The sequence below is a fragment of the Pholcus phalangioides genome, unplaced genomic scaffold (genome assembly GCF_987345545.1).
Source record: "Pholcus phalangioides strain wild (caught in Gottingen) unplaced genomic scaffold, Ppha-v1.0 ptg000003l_1, whole genome shotgun sequence".
NCBI classification, from domain to species: Eukaryota; Metazoa; Arthropoda; class Arachnida; order Araneae; family Pholcidae; genus Pholcus; species Pholcus phalangioides.
The window spans coordinates 31,233,820-31,256,904 of record NW_028301596.1 but is presented as its reverse complement, the minus strand read 5'-3'; the positions used below and the strand labels follow the sequence as shown (position 1 = coordinate 31,256,904).

General features: G+C 34.7%; 1 protein-coding gene across 1 annotated transcript in view; it reads left to right on the top strand.

The window, feature by feature from the left end:
• Nucleotides 1–7,064: 7,064 nt before the first annotated feature.
• Nucleotides 7,065–23,085, top strand: part of Naa35 (N-alpha-acetyltransferase 35) — a 41,285-nt gene continuing 25,264 nt past the window's right edge. Inside the window, exons 1-11 of the mRNA XM_089247492.1 lie at nt 7,065–7,257; nt 11,124–11,233; nt 13,633–13,666; nt 14,917–15,031; nt 15,972–16,046; nt 17,153–17,320; nt 19,710–19,820; nt 20,893–20,943; nt 21,643–21,726; nt 21,809–21,929; nt 22,288–22,469. Coding sequence (XP_089103618.1) covers nt 7,211–7,257; nt 11,124–11,233; nt 13,633–13,666; nt 14,917–15,031; nt 15,972–16,046; nt 17,153–17,320; nt 19,710–19,820; nt 20,893–20,943; nt 21,643–21,726; nt 21,809–21,929; nt 22,288–22,469 — 1,098 coding nt within the window. The 5' untranslated portion in view covers nt 7,065–7,210. The remainder of the gene's footprint in view (nt 7,258–11,123; nt 11,234–13,632; nt 13,667–14,916; nt 15,032–15,971; nt 16,047–17,152; nt 17,321–19,709; nt 19,821–20,892; nt 20,944–21,642; nt 21,727–21,808; nt 21,930–22,287; nt 22,470–23,085) is intronic.

The following is a 23,085-nucleotide window of genomic DNA, read 5'->3' as shown; positions in this document are numbered from 1 at the left end:
CAGTTGAACTCGCATGTTGGTGGATAATGATAATTTTTTAACTTAATGCCAAAGTGTTGATGATTTGAGGCAAGCATTGAGTTCATCAGCTGGCGTTAAACATTTTTATTCTCAATTTTGTTGTCGCAGTTGTTGTCCTCTGTTGTTAGCGACGTCATACGTCCAGCTTGTGCAGCGAATATTATTCACACGTCTTTTAAGCATTTTTTAGTTTGAAACTATACCTCTACGATGGGTGGATGATGAGATAAAGGCCGCATTACACTTACAGAACACCCTGTATATAGGCAAGGAAAAATGTCTGGCGCTTCCCGGGTTTTCTTCAATTACTGGGAGGATTGGAAAAGTGACAAACCATTATAAAGGAATAAACTGTTATAATGGCAGCATTAAAGATTTGACAAACAAATAATTCTAATTTGGAAAATACTTAATTATTTCGTAACTGCTAATCACTAATGCGTAATTAATCAATTTGATTGATTTTATTGAACAAACAACATAACAATTAATAAATTATATGAATTAATTAATAATTCAATATTTTTCCAGAATTTTTTCTTTTTTTTTGTATTGAGATCGTGTCGCTTATGTTTTCAACTTGTAACGTGTTTTTTGCAACATATTTAATACTAATTGATAATGAATAGCAACACTTTGTACACGAGTAATATGTCGAAAAAAGTCTCAAATGCAGAAGCCCCAGAGTAAAAGCCAATCGATCAGTATTCCATCTACGTTTTCCGGGTACCGTTCCTTCCTTCACGTCATACAAACGGCAAAAAAAAAACCAGTCGGAATGTCGTAGGAGCCATTCAAGCCGCCCAAGAGAGCCAGAGATGGGCTTATTATTATTTCTTTACGGCCACACGCTCCGTGAAATTTCAATAAAAGTGTCCTTTCGCTGCGGGAGAGTCGTACTCTATCTCTCTCTCGGAATTAGAATCGCGCGGGCAACCTAAAAAAAATACAAGATATACATATAGTTTATTAGAATTCCCCAATGTAGCCATGAGTAGAAAGACATTTCAAATATGTGTGCGGTTGCAGTCACAAACTTTTTATTTATTTATACGTCAGTACATGTACCTCTGCTGGCGTGAATATAACTTTTTTTTTCCATTTCTTATCAAGTTTATCGATATCAGAGTCTCGATCCATGAATATCCTAGAGATTGAACAATAAATGTTGAAAAAGTATTGAAAAAAATGTATATAGAATTCACTCTTTCATCAAGTTTAACTTGATAATTAAATAAATATAGGGTCGATCAAACGGTGTGGCTGATGGGGTAGCAAAATTAAGCAAAGTAATCTACAAGGAAGCTGGTATGCACTTTTGGTTCGTTAGAAAAAGTAACATTATAAATATTCATGCAAGCTTTCCACTTGTGAGGAGATAGTGACGAAAGACTTTGGTCCGCTTCAACGATATATTGGGCAACTGCATATAAAGCCCATCAAGAATAAACGATCTTGTTACAATCACATGATACAGACATTCCGAGGAATTTCCTAGTCTAAGGTTTTTTGACGTATCACAAAGTCAAGACTTTTAGCGAGCAATCTAAATCAGAGTTCTCCAACCGCTGGTCTATGAGAATTTTCTGCCGGTTCACAAAACATTTTGGCCAGTCCATATAGCCGCTACATAATTTTTTAAAAATTTATATCAGTTATACGACTTTCACATTGTGCGGCGTTTGGCTTCAGTCGTATTTGGCTCCTAATTTTAATGTAAAAATATTTCATTCATTCGACGTAAAGCATCAAGTATTTGACGTTTTCGCTTCGAACTCCAAGTCTTTAAGAAAACGTCGTTTATATTCATCAAATGTGCGTAATTTTTGTAGACAGTGAAAACACGTTACTGAAATAGTTCTTGCATATTGTTAACCACAAAAGCCATGAATGTTATGGTGATTGTTAACATATATAAAAATAGCCATTGAGCTAGCTGATAACCGTTCAGAATGGACATTTAGGTGTTTATTGCTTGTTCCCGAGAACACGCAGACCCGCGATGAGCCCTAAATAAACGGGTTTTAATTATTTGAAAAATGGACCATATGCTGTGCCATCTTAACGCATGGGCCCACCCGGCACGGCGCCTCAAGAGAAGAGGGGCCTCACAAAAAATAGAACCGGTCCAAATTTTCGAAAATTTGCCAGGTAGAGCCTCAGAAAAATCACGTGACCCGGGGGGGCCATGATGCTCTTAAGATGGCCCTGGCCATCTCCCAATGTTTTCAGCGTTATCCCCAGAAGGGGGAAAAGTTCATTATAAGCATTTAGAGCATAGTTTCCCAACCTTTTTTGTCCCATTGCCCCCTTCTTCAGAAATTGTTTCTCCCTTTGCCCCCCAACGCAATCTAACGCATAGGATCCTATGGGTAGGATCCCAGTAGCTTCTACCATACGTAGTACCCGTAGCTTCTACCGCATCCCTGGAACATTCCATCGCCCATGTTGGGAATCACTGACATAGAGGGTACAGGTCTACCAATGAAAATGGTGCAAAAAATTTCCAATTCGCAATTAGCTCATACCGTTCCCCCCCCCCCACTAGCCGGCATGCAGGGAAACATCGAGGGAGACCAAACATGCCGGAAATAGTCGTATTTTCCAACATGTCCGGAAATTCGAATCACAGACTGTAGAAAATTGTAAAAAAATTATTATATATAGGGCTGGGAATCAATTCAAATTTTTAACTGGTTAATCAAAAATTTTTAATCGATTAATCGTCTAAATAATTGAATTTTAATCGAATATTTTTGTGACCAAATAATATTAATAAGTGCTATAAAAATACATTTTATTCATTTCGAATTCACCTATTCGGTAGATGTAAACAAATGTAGGAATAGGGTAAAAAATTAAGATTGCCGCTTCAAACAATTTGATATGCTCAACACAAGTGCCCAAATCCGTGATTTCTCCATTTGGATCTTGTCGTTTTTTTTTTTTTAAATCGGTTGTTTTTGGTTATTATTCACTGATTTCGAAACTACTTTCGATTATACTGTTTTGCTTGTTTTTCTAGAAACTCCACTCGAATGGCACTTGTGAGAAGATGAGCTATGCTTCCAAGAATACGAGCAACTATTGTTCATAGCGGAGACAATTAATTTTGGTATTCTTTTAAAACACCTTTGATATAGAACCTTCACAGCGACACCTACACTCCCATCAAACTCAATTTGAAAGTGAAATCATCAGTTTACATTGAATCTAATTCGATCAAAATTTTAATTCAAATATTTTTAAATAATGTCACTTATCCAAAATGTTCGGTATAAAACATGATTGTGGGTAGTTTCTGGTACCCTTGCCATGTGAGAAAACATGGCAGTTGTAGAGTCATGATGAAAATAAATCTAATGAAAATGTTTAAAAATTGCTTATATGCTGTGAATATTGCATATATGCTGGAGGGGAAAAAAATCCTTTCAAATTTAGAGAGTTGGTCTGCATAAAATATACTAGACAAAGGTTTGCATTATAACTAAGTAATTATTTGATAGCAAATATATAAGTGCTCTTGTGAATTTTGTGATTTTAATATTCCAAATCCTGTTTGTAAATTGTTTATATTGAAAAATTTGAACGTGTACATTGCTGTTTATATAATGATGGAAAAAAATATTAAAAATCTTTTTTTAATTCAAAATAATGTAATGGCCGTATTCACCAACACAGTTTAAACTGCAATCGCAGGTGAAAGGATCGAAGATCGAAACGGATTGGTTAAGGGGTGTCACGACCCCTGACGACATTTTCAAACATGACTTCAAAAAATACTTCATTCAATCGCAAATAAAATACTAAAAATTTCGTGTCAATCGGTTAATTTGTTCTTTCATAATAAAAGAAAGAAATACTGAATTATAGTGTAAACGTATACAAGAAAAAACACTTTGAACGCGATTTTCTCAGAATGCAGTTTCTGAGCTCATCCGTAAGATTAAAAAAAACTACTGCCCCGAAAATTCTGAAATTTTGCAGAAATGTTTATTCGACATGTGTTAGTAAAATGAACCTCGGATTTAGCAATTGGCTGATGGGAAGTATTTTTAAAAAACTGTTGAATTTAGATTTTTTCTCAAACTTTAAAAATTCATGAAATTCTAACGAAACGTCTGATATTCTATTCTCATTCAATAATTAAATATGATTACATGAAATATTTATTTTTTAAATTAAATAACTTATCTTTTCGAATTTCTTCATCTCCTATAGTTTATATTTTACTAATAAGATATTCGTATAAATAGCGCAGCTATTTTAATAAATCTTTCTTTTTCCCAGTCTGAAATCGGAATTTTCGATGCGCTAGTCGAACTAACAATAACTCGAAGTTTTTTGTCGGCCGCTGCAAATTCGATTTATCGAGATTTGACTGTAAATGCCACGCACATAAAAATTCGGAGAATTCAATGAAACTTCAGCGAAAGAAAGAATTCAAAGAAAGTTCAACCAATTGGGATATCAGATTGCGGTTTGCACCAAAATAATCTCAACGATAAGGAAATTTTAAATGAACACAAGAAAAATGTTTATTTGAAACGTAGGTTACTTATTCATTTGTTTTCGGAGTGGCTTGGACCATCTAAATATGGTCGACTATATGATTACATTATTATGCCAGGAAATGCGAAGTTATAACAGCGTTATAAAAAAAATAAATAAAACTATTTCCTATAATTCTGCAAGAGTAAAGTGATGAGTGATGTTCCAGTGTAAAGCCGGGTTTTCCTTAGGAACACGTTTTTTTTTGCGCCGCGTGAACCAAATAGGACCATTCCGTGCGGGCAGAAACTTTATCACGCTACGCGTTTATGTTTTCCTACCATGGCGTATCATATTTTCTGTCGTCTGCACACCGGATCGTCTGCTCCACGTATTTTTGCACAATGAAAGAGGGAGACAGAAAGGAGAAGGGAAAGAAAACACAACAAAAGTAAAGAGAAGATCCGCGAAATGCGCGACGCACGACGTGTTTAACTCCTCAAGAACCAGTAGGCCAATCCCACTCGACGTAAAGCGCTGCCGTGAGGTGTGTTGCGTTCTGTAGTAAAACACTTTTCCTATTGATGCGTGGACGGCGTGTCGGGCTGGGCAATTCATGTTGCACGCAGCACAAAAAACCTGCTCCTAGGTTTTATAAGTTAAACCTGGCTTAAAGCCGGATTTTCCTAGGAGCAGGGCCGTCTTAAGAGCATCATGGGCCCCCGGGCCAAATGATTTTGCTAAGGCCCTACCAGGCAAATTCTCAAAAATCTCAACCAGATCTCATTTTTGTGAGGCACTTTCCTCTCGAGGCCCCCGGGCCGTGCCCGGGTGGGCCCATGCCTTAAGACGGCACTGCCTAGGAGTAGGTTTTTTTGCGCCGCGTGAACCGAATTAGACCATTTAGCATCGGCAGAAACGTGTTACGTAGTCACGCTACGCGTTTGTGTTTTCCTAGCTTAGCGCATCAGCTCAGGGCGGTTACTTAGTACAGTGGTTCTCAACCTGTGGCCATATGGCCCCCTAGTGGTATTGGGATACTTCAAGGGGGCCACGGAAGAAAATGGAAAAAGGGGCCATGACAGGTGGTTTGGAGGGCAACAGAGAGTTGAGAAGAAAAATTAAGGTGTGAAGAAATAAAGTTTTTATATTGTAGTTACTATACACTTACAGAATAAAACAAAACCACCCATAAAACCAGTTCCGTCTTAGAGCATGAACCCACTCGGGCCTCACCACCTACATTTTGCAGCAGGTTCCTTAGGATGGGGTTTTTCACAGCCCCCCGGCTACATTTTTCACAGACCCCCCCCCCCCTCCTCTATATTAAATTATAGTGTGAAAAACAAAGAATGATGAAAACCATATCAGGTCCCGGGCTGCAGCTCTGTCAGTCCCACTCTTGTGAGGGGTCATGCCCGGGAGTCTCATGTCCATAAGGATGGGGTTGATACCACATATTAATACCCCACCTTATGATATTTTGTATAGTACGATAAATTTTGAAAATAAGTAGGAAATATGTCGGCTGTTTATTTCCAGCTAAGTATGGGACTACCATAGCATCACTTTGCCTAGGACGCCCATGATGTTGAGACGACCCTGAATAGAACTCGGACTAGCGGGGAGCTCAATAACCTCTAGGCCAGTGGTCTGGAGGCCAACCTTATTTGAAAAATTTTCGTTCAGTATAAATTCACTGACAAATCAATTCAATTCGTATAAAGGATCTTGCTTTTAGATGAGGGTCGAAAACTCAGGGTAATGCAGGGGAGCCACGAGAAAAACAAATATGGTCCAAAGGGGGCCACGGGCAAAAAAAAGGTTAAGAATCACTGACTTAGTATATGGCACTGGCATCAATGATTCTGTCGTCTGCATGCTCCGGTTTAAAAGAAAGGGAAAGAAAACAACAAAAATGAAAAGAAGATAGGCGAACGCGCGGAGCACAACGCATTTGACTCCTCCAGAAGCAGTCGGCCAATCATGCCCGATGTAAAGCGCTGCCGTGAGGCTTGTGGCGCTATGTAGGAAAATAGTCGCACTGCTTTTCTTTCTAGTGAGTGGACGGCGTGTCGCTTTGAGTGATTCACGTTGCACGCGACACAGAAAACCCGCTCCTAGGAAAACCCGGCTTTAGATGGGAAAAAAATTTAAATACGGGCACATATTTACTGAATAGTTGTAAACAGAAAATATAGATGGAAGCACCAAATAACATGCGCCATCGTGTGAATTAGCAAAATTTGCTCGCCTCTGTCCCGTATTTAAAAGACACCTGACTACATCAAGCAGCAAAAAATGTAAATAGAAAATTCTTAAATTTACCAAACAACTGGGAAACGATAGAACCACTACAATAACTTTATATTAACTTTTATAATGAATATCTAGGTATCTTAGAAAAGGACCAACGGGGATATTAACATGTTTGGTCCTCCTTTGTGGTTTACAAAAATGGGATGGAATAATTTTTATACGCACATAGTCCTTGCTATTGTCGCGCCATCTGTAACACGGAGGTAGTATTATATATCTGGTCTTCCCATAATACTTCCACGATGTGTAAGCCACTCCGGTAGTCTGGTTTATTTGTAAACAACGAATTTTTTTGCTGTTTCATAATGATGCTTTGATTTGAGGTTGTTTTATTTTGTTATATTTACCTGAAAAATTGGCATTGCATTGAAACACCACGATGGCCGATCAGAAGCAAGATCAAGAGAATCCAGAAACTAGTGACAGGTTTGTATGAATTCGAAATGTGATGTGAGAGGAAATCTTGTTCACTTTCTCTATTCGTGAAAGCAGGGCCGGAGCCATAAAACAATCTTTTTTTTAGACGCAGAAATAGCCCATGCAGTTGGCATGGCTTTTTGTGTCCTCACCGACGCTCGAAATGTGTCTTCCACTATTAATTATTAAGGAGTCATCCACTATTTATAATCTACATCATCATTAACCAGTCAACTGTCCAGTTAATTTCTCCGAGCGTTACCCGCAGTGCCCACTTTTTTTTTTATTTAAGATGCGCGCCTTTTCCCCTTTTCTTGGAAGTTTGAAATATTAAAATATTTTTTATAGCTTGAATGTGTGGAGACATAATATAACACTCCAAAAGTGGGGGTCATAATGTCCTGTGACTAAAAGAAATGGTGTTGATGGATTTATGTGGAACCATTGTAGTTGAACCTTTGCTAAAAGATATATGAGTAATATATCTTATAAACATGCATCTTCGCAAGGGAATTGGAAATCGAAAAAAAAAAGCGATGGGGATGCAGCTTTTTGCAAAACATGACAAATATAATAGTAATAATAATCTCAGACCTTGAAATATAATTTTTCAACTCCATCTAGTGATGAGATAATAAAGTAGAAGGTTGGCTTGTACAGATGGCAGCGCATGGAAAGACAAATTATTTCGTCATATCTATGTGAAAAAGACCGAAAAGTCTGCCGTCGTAGGCACCACCATTACGTATGGCAGCGTCGTAACCACTTGACTGGTTAAAGAGACATCTGAGGACACCGTTTTGCTCAAGGACGAAATCATGAAATATTTGCTAGAGGTTCCGGGATTTGTTAGTTAATTCTTAATATGACACGTACCTTGAAGTTGAAAATGTCTCCATTCATAGTGGAAGATGTCTGCCTTTGCTCGGGTACGAATCCAGAGGGATTTGCCCCCTTCCCAAAAGTGGAATGATGCTCGGTAGGAGGAGGAGGTAGAATTTGTCTGTCCCATAAAATATGGGATGATCCAATGCACCTACAAGCTGCTTCTTCGACACTCGCCTGGGGTCTACCCTCCTGGGCTCCATTCGTCATTGCAGATCCTCCATTCCATTTGTAGCTGAAGACGTCTACTTTTGCTCCATTCTTTCTGCCTTGGCTTCCTTCACAGCTGAATATGTCTGCCGTCTGAAGATTTGAGTTTAATGTAAGAAAAATAGTATTTTATTTTGGTCAGTGTACACTGCATGTAAACATTTGGACGTCATATGGTCCAGAGTACTGCATTTGTTATGGAAAAATTAGCAGTAAATCCTAAATATACCATATACATAGACATAACATTAACTGGACTGCTCATCCTGTTGTCTGGTCCCCTCTTTTTTTTAGAAGGCATGGACCTCCCCCACGTGACAAGTTGAATAACAAAAGCATAGTATCCATAACTTGGCACGCTAGCTTCACACTTGGCGACACATTCCTTGTAATGCATGAAGGGTGGAGAAAATTTATATTCACATTATTCATGGCTTTATTTAAAAGAAATAAATCATATTCATTTCTGCACATTCTTTATTCTTCATTTCGCAATAGCAATAAGTATAGGGACTAGGGTCACATAGTGAAAGACGTGAAATACAGAATTCCACGTCTTATATACACATTGGAACACTAAATTAATGTCGAGTTTCTTTAAGCAATCGTTTTGTTTTTACTTTCTTTATCATTTGAACTCATTTATTCGATCCACAAATTCCTCAAATAGTCTTTGAGAGGCTTGTTGATGCTCACATCTGAAGGCTGTACAATCAATGTTAGCCCATCTGGTATCAAAGCCAATGATGTTTTCGATTTCTTTGCCTCGGATTTGACATCGGTTCCGTGGGGTTTGAACATATCCCATACCAATAATGCCGGTTTCTCGAACACTGGTATAAAAATGACTACTGATTGTGGGGTGAAAATTTTCTCATCAAAAACTGACCCAAGTATAAGCCGACTCCTCTTCCCACTTGAGGAACAAATTTTTCCACAAAAAAACTTGGCTTATACACGCGTATATACGGTAATTGAAAAAATTATTTTTTACTCTTTTAAGTAATGAAACAATTAAACATTATTCATTTATTAAATGACACAGACCTCTTCCTGGAAAATGAAAATTTCCATCTTATTTTAAAGATCATTAGAAAACATTATTATTGCAAATAATAATTATAAAATATCAGAAAATATTATAAAAATCCTCATTTTCCTCACTGTAGTGCAACATTGAAAAACAGAAGTGTTTTTAGCAATTGTATGCTGTGTAATCGATTTCTCAGCTTAGAATGAATGAATATAAAGACTAAATTTTTTTGCGATCTGTAGAACTTGAAAGGGTGCGTAAAAGCAATTTGACATATCTACCAAGTTTTCATTAGGTATGTCACTGCCAGGATTAGGAAGCTCCTTCTGAGTTGGAAAAAACTATGGGAAAAAAAAACAGCAGGAATAAATGGAAGAAACCAATTTCTAAAAAATTACTTCCTCTCATACTCATGCAATCATAAGCTTAATTTACTACTGTTACAGGAGGATTTTATCAACTGTAATGTTAATATAGTATAAATTCTGAAAGGTTTTATTATAATATATTTGAATAAAAAGTCCTTTATGTATTTATGAACTTCAAATTACTTTTATTGACAAGAAATATAACCATTTTAAAATTAATTGCCACTTTCATCAGTTCAGTACAACATAGTGTGACAAACCTTTTTTTTTTTGTTATGACAGCCATTAGGCTGTTATAAAGTTGAGTGGGTGAATCCAAAAACATATATAAAATTCTTTTCAAACCTGCTGAATTTGCAGAACTTAGAAACATTTCAACACAATCACAGCTTTTTTTGAGAATTTCAGATATTTAACATATTACTTCTTTATTACATCTTTCTTATCATATAATACTATATTAAAATTTGAATGGTATGACTTAAGTTTTGCACTTGCAGTTAAAAAATCACAAGTTATTATACTTTACCACAGTTCCTGTTCAGAATTTAATCTTATCCTAATATTCAATATTGATAAGACATGAGAAAAAATGATAGGGCAGAATAGTCTCTTCATATCTTAATTTTATGACTTACAAATAAGGCATTGAGTCAGCATTTTGTAAAAAGCCCCATTAATTCATGATAATAATCAGCGCTATTTGCACAATCTCTCTGTAGCTGATATATTGAGTGCAATTTATGCAATTTAGAATTTCAAATTATTTCAAGTATGCTTCTATCCATCTCATGGAGATAGTCACTCATAATGATGAAAAACATTACGATTAAAAATGTTTCTAAGCATTTCAATTGGCTGTTATATCTGATGTCTCCCAGCAGCTTTGGTCTTATTGCATAGGGAACACCTGTCGATCATACACAATTCCTATGATAATTCCTAAAATACTTTTACATTTTCGTTAAACGCAGCATATTACTTACTCATATATATATATATACTCATATATATTACTAAGTAATTAGATGAATGTGCTGAAACTCTATGTCCCACTATATCATTTCGAAACCCCAGAGGTAATTATGAATCGCCCTGTATGAAGGTTGTCTATATATAAGCAATACACAGGTTCAAGCTTAATTTTATATAATACTTAACTTGTACCAGAATTCAGCAAAATAAATGACTATGTTAAATCAGGGTTTGAATGCATAATCGGAAACAAAATCTGTTCGAAACTTGATACAACCAAAAACAGGAATGTTTTTCTTTTATCCCTCATTTTTCAGTTCATAAAAATATTGTCGATATTGATGGAAACATTGTTCCTTGATTTGTGCAGACGTTACAATTATGTTTTTTTTATATTTCAACAGGAAGAAAGATGGCTCAGAAGCACAGCAAGCTGCTGGATGTGAAGAACCCGGTAAAGGGTGTACTTTCAATTGGGTGGATGTCACCAAGGATTTTTTTGTTGCCACAGATGGTATGGTTTTATTTTTTATTACTTATATGTCTCCTAAAAAGTTGATACAGTAAAACCTGTTTTCAATGGAAACCGTATTAAGTGGAAACCTATCGACCAAAAAAAATCTTGGTTCTCATGATTAGATTTTAATGTTCAAAATTAACATTAAAAACCCTGTGGAACCTGTCTAATGCAGAAACTGAAAGAAAAATTTGACCCTCTTAACGGAAAATTTTGCACAAACACTTCAAATATACAAAATGTTAAAGTGCTCTATCTAAATTTTTTATTATGCAATCCTTTACTGCTAATGCGGGTTCTACTTCTCCCACCCTTACATTAGCAAAAACCATTTCTGTACTTGATGCTGTGATTTTAAAAAGCCATGGTTTTATATATCGTAGAGCAGTTGCTTTCTTAAACGGTGACAAAATTTTTCGAAGAAGCAGGATTTTCTACGGGAGAAATCAGTTCAATGGTTAGATTTCCAAATTATATGCAAATTACAAAATGTTATGCAAGCTGTTTTCCGTGATTAGAGAGGGCAAAATTTAGGTGGGAACGAAAACACTGTTGTAAAATCATCAAATTTTACAGTGGTCGGGCAGCAAAATCATATTGCTCTCTCCCCCTCCTCAAAAATTGATACCCTCATTAAAATATTTAGAGAAAGTCAAATTAATGTAAATGTCATCAATTCAGATAAACAGTGTGGGGTGAAGTTTTATACGAAGGTGCTGTGGAAATGGAAATATTTAGTAATTATAGAGTGAATAATGTACATTATTGTATTTATTTTATATATTTTTAAATTATGTACTTTACTTTTAATTAATTAATTTTTTTTATGTTTCAATTACATCCAAAATCATTGCACAATTTTATACATTATGTCAATGGGACCTTTATTAATTGGAAACCTGTATTCAATGGAGAGAAAATGTTTGTCCCTTGTAGAAGACAGGCTTTACCGCATATTGGTGTCCCTTAAAAAAATGAGTGTCTGTGGCAGCTTGTGACTGAAAATTCTGGGGTAAATGGGTGGGTGCTAAAATTATACTGCATTTTAAGATACAAATAATCATTCATTTTGTTAGTCAAACTATCTTTACATTATATTAATCTAAACCATACAAAAAAAATGTTGCTCAACCAATCAGTGTAGACATAAGTAATTCATGCTGTTGCCCTAATCACCATTTTTTAAAATTGAAAATGTTCAGATTCTGCCTTCCACACTTACCATTAACGTTTATTACAAATTGTGAATATTATAGTTTGATTTCTATGTCAGGCTACATACTGAGATTTGAAAGATAGGTGGCAACATTAATACATTACTCATTGGCGGCCAGTGGTGGTTGTCTGAAGTTGATTTTCTGTGATTTTCCAACTTTGGGGGCACAAATGTGAGCCAATTTCCCATTTTAAAAAGCGTCTCTTCACAGAGCAGCCAGATCTTCAACACGGTAGGCATTTATCATCTTAACTTTGAAATATAGAAGACAGATGGCAGCACCAGCAGAACATGAAACAAGTACAACTTTTACAATATAAATATGATAAGAGATCACAAATGCACTCAAGGCCATTTTTAGAGTAAAAAATGGCCCATGGGTTCCTGGGATGAGTGATTTTTCTGAGACCCATACTGAAGTTATAAATGCTTTCCTACTTGTTTACATGCTTACTCTCAGAAATTTTAGCGTCATCTCATTTTCATGAGGTTCCCCCTCTGCACATGAGGCTCCTGGGCTGTATCTGGGTGGGCGCCCATGTATTAAGACGGCACTGCATACACTCAGAACGCACAATTTGGCATATACCGATTTGCTTGAAATTCTGCATAAAAATTTGTGTGATATGCATGTACTGTTAAGGAGCATTAATAAATTGTGTGTGTTGTTTTCCAGTCATCCCGAAAGGTGCATATGTCTGATAACCTGTAGATTCTTCCTCCCCTTTCTCTCTCGCTAGGCTAAAAAGTTGCTGTTCCCTTGCTTTCTTACTGTCAAACTTTTCTCTTCTAAGACGGCCCTCAAGCACCAAAACCAATAACCAGGTGGAATAGAATGAAGGAATCAGTTCAGACTATCAACTAACACACTATGCTGTATGGGTGGTGACCACACAAGATATAATTTTTTTCCCTTCAAATTATCACTTTGGAATAATTCATTTTCCTGTAAAATTTTATAAAAACCCATAAGATTAATTATAATGTAATGGTGTTAAATTGATATCCATTCCATTTTGGAAATTAATTACCTAAAACTTTTTTAAATTGTGTTTTTCCCTTAAAGAAAAAAAATTAAGCCGTCAGAATACCCAGACTGCTCTTCAGTTTTCAATTGTGAAGTACTTGATTGATACATTGTTATATGATTAATAATAAAAGCCTTTTCTTTCCCCTTTAGAGCTGAAAATTGGCGAGCTATTGCATGATGAGATGTGAGTAATATATATATATATACTTTTTTTGCATAGTCAAAAAAGATCACTTCGTGTTTTCTTGACTATTATGTGAAATTTTATTGTAGAACGTTTTCAGTCATCTGAGGCAGGGCCGTCATTTCAACTTTTGTCGGGGTGGGGGGGGGGACACACAAAGAACATGTACTCAAGGTATGCATATATATATATTTGTATATATATATCATTTGTAGTGTATTTTTAAAAGCCAGGTGATGAGCTGAATGACAGGCAAATGACAGGCCTGAGCTTAGGGCTCATTGCAGAACAATGCAAAACATTTTGCTTTCGAGATACCCAGATGCTATCGGTATCCAAGCTCAACTACATTGCTACTATGCTTAAAAGTTCTGAGACTTATTTTATTATGGAGCAATGATTACAGATAGAACATGTTTATTTGGTGTTTCCTTTGAAGTAACTACCCTGTGCAATTATGCATTTTTTGCTATTGTTCATAGATGCAACTACGGATTGCAAGCCTTTTTTTGTCACAACCTCCAGTGCCTTCATCACTGTTCGCTGCACTCCTTCGGAACTGGATAATCATTGCCCCTTAAACAAATTCTTTTGCATAATTGCATAGGGTAATTTCTTCAAAAGGAACACCAAATAAACAGGTTCTATCTGTATTCATTCTTCTGTAATAAAATAAGTCTCTGAATTTTTTGACCATAGTAGTTAACTACATCTCTGACAAGTAGATTAACCTCTTACCTGCCGAATTAAGATTTAAATTGATTTTTTTCTGCTATTTCCCTTCTGATCCTTTAGTTTAGAGATCTCAACCATAAAATCCAGGGAAAAAAATTCTCCTGTATGTTTCTTGGACTTGCGCATGTCCATAAAAACAACATTGAAATTTAAAAAAAAAAAAAAATTCCTTAAAAAATGGATGATGAAAAAAATTGAACTCACAGCATAAATGCTGAAATTAATGAAATTTTTGTTTTGTAAATTATGTTTGGAATCTCACATGTTCAGGGGAAAAAATCAAGTGTGCTTTCATGTAAGAAAAGTATGTTTTTCCCAACGTTCCCTTTTGGAAACATTGGCTGTTAGAAAGTTACAGTGGAAAAATTCATTTTGTGTGTTGAGTGAAAGGCACTAGCTTCTCAGATAAATTTTATTGATTGATTTCGAAAATGCAGTGATTTTTATAAATTTAATTTCTCCATTCTAATTTATTTTTTCATGATTGTTTCCGTTCCTTGTTACCTTTATTTTAGGTTTGGTTTATTTGAAGCTATGTCTGCTATCGAGATGATGGATCCAAAGATGGATGCTGGCATGATGTGTAACCGTGGTTCTAAGAAAGTTCTAAACTTTGACCAAGCACTCAGTGTAATGATTCTTTTTTTACATACAGTTTACATACTCAGAGAACTGGCATTGATTTCTCAAGTAAAAGTGTCTTCCAATAATATTTTCTGAAGAAATTTAATTTAGCATTTTGGTATAACGAATTGTTTTCTGTTATGAAAAAACTTAATGTAAAAAAGAATACTGTTTCAGAAATTGATTGCTATAACCTCGTATAAGCAGGCATACAATTTCAGGATATATAAATGATGTAGCAAACGAGAGTGAAGAATAGAGAAATGGAGCACAATTCTATCGGTATCAGGTAGAAAAGAAATGCTGCGCTATTATCGCAGCATTTTGCTTTTTCTCACTATTGCCAAAAAAGGTTGGGTATATAAAACATATATTTCGTACATGGGAATAAAATCAAAACTTCTGTTTTGCAATGCACAGTAAAGCCTATGTATTCTTTTCAAACAATTTATTTTGCATTTTATTTTACTTTGCAATTATATTTTGCATTGGCAATTACTAACTTCTCAGTAACATTTTTTTTGATCAAACAAGTATTTATTTATTTTCATCCGCGAAAGGCTGGTTGCACTTACAGGAACATGTTACAGTAAAATCTCTCTTTTGCGGTCACCGGTGGAACAAAAAAAATTGTCTGTAAAAGAGGGGTGACCGGTAATCAGGGGTTTGAAATGCATAATTTTATTGTACAAGGGAAAATTATTATTTGTCCACAAAAGAGGGGTGTCTCTTCTCTCTTAAGAGGGATTTTACTGTATATGGAACATTATACATACTGCTATTCATATATGGAACATTACACATACTGCTATTCATATATGGAACATTACACATACTGCTATTCATATATGGAACATTACACATACTGCTATTCATATATGGAACAATGTATATGGACATTAGGTGTATGGAAGCTCAACTATATTTTATTGTATTTTTTCAATAGGCGGGGACTTTGAAAGTTAAAGATTTTTCTCCAGCGGAGCAGATTGGAATTATCGATGCAACATTGTCCTGTTTGGTAATTATGTTTCATGGATCAGATGTCTTAGTGTAGTTGCCAAATTTTTCCTGTCATTTCTAGAACTGTTAATATTATGACTTTATTGTGACTTTTTACAATTTGTATCGATATGAAATCATTATATCATAATCATTGAGTGCAACCATTGAAATAATATATACAGCAAAAGTCTGTTATAAAAAATATGGCTTATAATGTGAATCTCGCTATTACGAATAATTTGAAAGTGATTGTCAGAGCTAATGTTAAATATACAAAACAAATTTCTTGCTTATAGCAAGTTATTTATGAAAATCAGAACACATTCGCTGTAACGAATGTGTGTTCGGAAATTATCAAAAAGCATGTTTTTCTGTCCCTTTCTTTAAAAATTATACAAAAAATGGAAAGACTGAAAAAAGTGACATTTTATTTAAATCTCTTAGGTGACCTCTCTCTCTCTCTTCTTTCTTTATTATCATAGGTGGTATGAATGGGGCATGTCAGTACCTCCCCCATAGATAAGACCACATACTGTATCTTATTTTCTTGTTATCTATATAGGAGATAGAAAACACATAATTTTTTATCTGTAGGTGTGTTTGTTGGGCAGGGAGCACGACCTCTGGTTTTGACATGGTTGTTATTTCTCTTAAAAAGTAATTTTTCTCCCCTCTCTCCTTTCTTGGAACCTTCCAAAACTGGGCACAGGGCAAACAGATCTTAATCATTTTCTCTGCCTTATATATTATTAGACACTGTACAACTCCATTTGAATTTCAAAAAGTGCAAAACTTTGATATACAATCAAAATTGTATATGCAAAAGCAGTTAACTTTAGATGCATATTTCAGCAAAAGTAGTTCAAATTAAAAGGAAAAAGAAAAGTAAATTTATCTAGTTATTTTATCTATCTCCTATTTATATGTTTCTACAGTGCAAAAAAAAATAAAATTTGTTTATAATGAGAAGTCCGCTATAATAACAATTTCCCCTTCAATTGTAAACTGACATTACTACATTATTTTTTTACTGAACAGACTTTTATTTTATTTTTTTATTTTTTTTATTGACATATGAATATCAAGGTATAGCCATATATTTATTTATTCTCTTCACCATAGGTAACTTGGCTAGAAGGCCATTCTTTAGCGCAGACTGTCTTCACTAATCTCTATCTTCATAAGCCCCAACTCATTGAGGATAAACTCATCAGGACATTCAGCATTCATTCGTTGAAGCTTTTAGATATAATCAAGGAATTCATCAGTAGGGCCTCAGTCTATGAAGAGGTAAACATACTTTTTCCCTTAATCTGCAGCATAGCTATTTACTTTGGAGATACTTTTGCAACTTATTTCTGACAGCCCAATTGAGAAAAATATATAAACTTAAAATGAAGTCAGGATGCATGAAAAAAATTACTTGATGGAAGTTTGGTACATCCAACAATTTTTAATCAAATTTTGTCATAATTGTCATTTGTTTTTGCTAACAAAAAAACTTTCTCTTCAGATCACCCGCCATTCTTTACTTGTCAAGATACAGTACAGACTTGAAGCAACTTTATTTCTTTACTGAAATCTAAACATAGAACAGCACAATATTTTATGGTATTGGTTTACATCAGTTGGCCACTGAAACCTTCCTACACACAATCTCTAAATTGTGTTATTGCCTCCTTTACTATGTTATTATTATCCTCCTTTTTTTGTCTCAAAGGGCTGAAGGTCACATTCTGGGAAGTCAAGTCTTTGGATTGATTTTTGGAGGATGAAAAACAAATTAAGGATAGTTTGAAATATAGGTATTTTTCTGTTAAAGGGACTCCAGTTTCACCAGTTCAATATTAGCAGGATTGGCAGATTTTTTGATGGTTTAAACTGTCACGTCAAAAACCTCAAAAATTGCTTTTTGATATAAAATTCCCATTGGAAATACACACATTAATTGTGCATGTAGTATTTAAAGTGACTATGTTATACAAAGAATAACTACTGTATATGATTGTAAAATAGTTTTCTACTCTCTACGGCAGGGGTTCTCAAACTGTGCGCTGTGGCGCCTTGGTATGCCTCCAACCTTTGTCAAGGGTGCAGCAGAGCAGTGGCCCTGACAAAGGTTTTTTGAAAATATTCTTTGTTAAACAGCTCTGGGGACCAACAAAGCTCGCGGATAAGCCTTGAATAGAAGAAAGAGGCATCTCGGGTGGGAAAAGTGCGAGAACTCCTGCTCTACAGAATTATTTTGGACAAAAGATATGTTGTTTTTCTTATAAATAATTTGAATAAAGCATAGCATAAACACTGAAGGGAAAACTATGGAAAAATTTGATATTCTTCGATGCAAGATGGTTCTTGACCTTCCAAAATTTCTTTAGCTGCTTATGTATGTATATAGACATAAACATCTGCTATGCACTTTTTATAACAGATAGGTGTTTAAAAAGCACCATATATGCAATGCTGATTTCTGTTAAATTATCTATATAATCACTGATACTTAAAACAGGCGTGGTAGCCCAGGTCGATAACATTCTCGCCTAAAGTGTCGAAGGATGTTTAGAGATGTTGCGAGTTGAATACCCAGTTTGTCCTTGTCAGAAACTTTCCAGACAAGGGGAGTACAACAGAAACAGTGACATGACCACAGAAAAAGATTGCTATCACAGGGAGTCCCACATTGAGGGGTTAGTGCACCAACCTCTCAGTGAGTATAGGAAAGGCTGCCGCGTTCAGAATCGAAAATTGTAGGTTTCGGTCTAATTAGCCCTTGTGTGCAGCAAATGAATGTGGTGCAACAAAAATGATGAAACTGATACTTAAAACTAAACCCTTATTGTGCATAACATTAGAATATATCGAGCAATCAAAATACTAAATTTTAGGACTAAAATGTCCTTTAATTTGGCAGTGCTGGCTTTTATATGATGCTTAAGAAACTCCTGTAACTTATTCTTAGCACAAAAGTAAGAATAACCAAGTTTGGCTGTGATAATGGTATATTTACAAGCATTTATAATGCAATGGTTTTCAATTGGAGCTGTATCTAAACGTGCAAAACATTGCTTTGGGTATTAAGTCCTGCTAGCTTTGCATTCATTGAAAATACTCTTTTAAAACTTTGGATTTATACAACTAAGGCTAAAAAAATTTTAGGTGAGAATAAAGGAGTTTAATTAGTATATTAACACATGCTGCTTGAGAATTTTTATATGAAATAAAGTTTTGGGCGGATCAGAAATTTTACATATCAAAATATGTATTTTTTTCTCAGTAATTATAATTCAAAATGTAAAATATTTTAATCTACATAAAAGTAAGGGATTTGTTTTTTAACATATTGGGTTGAAAAACTATTTGACAACATTGACAATAAGTTTTTGGCTGTTTTAATATTGATCTATACCAATAGTCATGCCATTTTTGTGCCAGCAGAGCATTTCTCGCCAAAATTCCTGTATTGTGCCAATAGCTGTTTTAATGCGTAGTACCAAAATATATTTGTTTTATATTTAAGGTTTTTATTTCTCAAATAGGGGTCTGACCTTCATTTTTGCCAGAATTAAAAAAAAATTAAATCAAGGAATTCATTCAATTGGAGTTCATAATATTGGGGTCTGGCTGTATTCAGTCTAGATTTACTGGATGATTTAGCTATTTTTCTTTTATTGCATTTCAGGAAGACTTCCAGCCAGTAATGTATGGCTATAAATTGGCTAATGATGTTTCCTCTGTCAAGGCATCATCGATGTTGAAGGAAGTTGAAGAGGAACTTTTCAAGAAAGTTAAGGTTAGAAATCGCAACTAAAGATCTTTCAGAAAAATGGAATTTTCTGGATGTTATGCCAAAACTGATAATTGAAAGAAAAGTTATTTGTCTCCTCCGGGAATCAAACCTGGATCCCCTTGCATACCAGGCAAGTGCGCTAACTTATAAGGAATTGAAAAGTGTGTGTCTCTGGTGTATTGGTTAGTTCACTTGCCTGGTATGCAAGGGAAATCGGGTTTGTGTGATTCCTGAAGAAGACAAATAACTTTTCTTTCCAGCATCAGTTTCGGCATAACATCCAGAAAATTCAATTTTTCATTATATTTCAGGCCTAAAAAATACCATCTCTTCATATAAAGATCTTTCATTTTATGTAGTTTCCACGGGAACTGAATGTTTTTATGATTACAGTCAGTGCCTAATGTATACTTGAGTAAGTATAGCATTCGCCCTGGGGCCGTATAATTTAGCCACTCCACCTTCAAATTCACACAACATGTATTCATGGATGAACCTAATATCTCTGACCCTTGTCATGGATGTTGAGTGGCACCAGCAACTAGTGTATCAGGACCAGAAAGTTATATTATTATAGAGGGTATATAGGTGTAGGATTTTCACAAAAATTATATATTGATACAAATTATGTAATTTTAATCTGTGTTCGAGATAAAATAAACTACTTCACATACACTCTAATATGAGGACTTGAAAATCCCAGATTGCCATAGCAACTAAAAAGTCTGTATTGGTGCCTTGAATTTTTCATGTGTGATCACTGAATTGTGGGGTTTGAGGCCAACATAAAATTTTCAGAATTTGTTTCAGCACGTCTACTAACATGGAAAGAGATACCTAAGTAAAAAAAACAATGCCCAGAACCATTTTTTCTTGGTAAAAATATGTTTGGCTCCTAAGAAATTTGGCTATGCCTAAATTTTTCTTCAGCGTGTTAAGCCCTTTACTAGATTTAAAATAGATTTTAATTTCTGGCCCATTTCATTTCACACAGTTTATTGCTGCTTTGTATAGTTATATTAAATTAATGAATTTTTGTTTTTTTTATATAAAAATATTTTTATTATTCATTTAGAATACACGGACAAAATCAAAAGAAGAGCAAGATTTTGATTTGCAGAAACAGGTAGTTCTATCATTTTAATGATTTAAAAATACTTTCATTTCATCTATACTAATGAGTTTTCTTGGAAACTCTTGTTGTTAGTTCATAACTTTTGCTTGATTCCTTGAAGTTCAGTAGAGAATAGAAAAATACAAAATCTTTGTTTGCATATGCAATCAGAGAAATGGTGAAAGTATAAACAAAACAAAAACTATTGAATATTAAGCCTGGTGGTGATACACAGTAGGTGATGTGCTGCTTCTCATGGGAAAGAAAATAAAAATGTCTGTGAAGGTAATGTAACTACTCCTACACTGATCTTTGTCCTTTAAGGGCAGCTGCTGTCTTTTTGGATTATAAGATCGCCTGCTCTTTAGCTTGATGGTGAAGTCACTACTGTTGATGCTTCTTTGTGAAGGGGGGGAAAAAAGCCCCAGAGATAATACACTGCTATAATACCCACAGCATGAAGATACTTTAAGAAAAACATATATATTCAGGGTATACATGGTAATATTTTCTCAAGGGAAAATAACTTGAAAAAAAAACTACTTGGTCGCATCTAAGGTTTAAACCAAACACCCCCCCCCCCCAATATTTTCAATAACTTTATGCCTATGTACATGTTTTTAAAAATATAGTGCTACAGGTGTGTAAATTATTTACATATTTTTGTAGAATTAAATGATGTATTTTATTTTTTTATTTTCATGCCCACAGCATGAAGTATCGATTGCTCTCTACTCCAGAATCCGATTTTGTCGACTTTTTTACCAAGCTCTGCTATTGTTCAACAAGAAAAAGGTAAAAATAAGAGAGTTGCCTTTTTCAAATCTTTGGGAATTAGTTTTGATGATTGTGAATTCAGTTTATATATTTTTTTTAGTGCATGGGGGTTGAAGAGATTGATCGTTACTTTGAGCAATGTAGTGAAGTTTTACCGACTATTGAACGAACGATATCTCTTGGAATCAAACCCGATCCCAGGGCTGAAAGTAGCAATAGAGGTAAGGTTTTTGGTTTCAACTCTAAATTATTTAGTTTATTTCTTTGACACTTTCTATATAATGCTTGTTTTCTATAAAATAATAGGGGTCACTATGAAGAACGCCAACTGCATTATTAGATAGTTTACACATTATAATAGTGTTTTTATCTAGTATAAGTCTTTGAAAAACAGATAAAATCTGGTATATACCTTCCTGCATGTCATACCATTGTGAAATAGAATTTCAACTTCCTTGTAATACCAAAAGCCACTGTGGAATTGTTTAGTTGAATTCATTATGCAAAAGAAGGAAAGAAAGTTGTTTATTCGTACTTGAATATATAAGTTATTTTTCTATTTGTTATTTGTCTACCTAGCTGATTATCCCACAATTATGGGATTTGAACCTCTCGTCAATCAGCGATTGCTTCCTCCTACATTTCCCAGGTATACAAAAATCAAAACCAGACAAGAATCGCAGGAGCATCTCAGGTTATTAGTATCAAGGTTACGAGCTGTTTGTAATATTACTGAGAGCACCACTTTTCATTCTGCCTTGGTAAGTTTCAAAATCACATTCATCTATGTTTGAAACTTTTATTTGCTCTTTAACAATTTGAAAGACAGTAAATTGAAAACTGACGAGTTTGTGTTCAATGTAAGCTTGCAATGAGAAAGGAAGGGTATTGAGAGTGTCCTCTTATCTTAGAAAATAGTTCTTTGCATAACTGTTACTACATAGTCATCCAAAAAAATTTACAATCTAATGCATGATTTTGAAAACTTACCTTTTTATATATGCTATTTAAAATTAATGAATTCTATGTAAAAAGTTGAATTCACGATTTTTTTTCATCTACTCTTTGATTAATCAATTTGATCATTCGTGTTGCACCACAACCATTTCTATGCACACAAGGTTAAACGAGCTAACGGTTTATAGTAAATTCCAAACATGACTTTCCTCCGAGTCTCTTACCTAAGTATTTGGTGTAGGACTTTCTGTTGAGAAATCCTGCAAATTGCTGCTAATGTGTAATTAACAATTTTGTAATATGCAATTTTGTATTAGTAGTGGATGTCTTATTGACTTCAGCTGCTGCTCTCTTTAATATCAGTTTTTATTCAATAGTTTAAACTTTTATAGTTTCAAATTAATGTATTAAAAGTTTTTA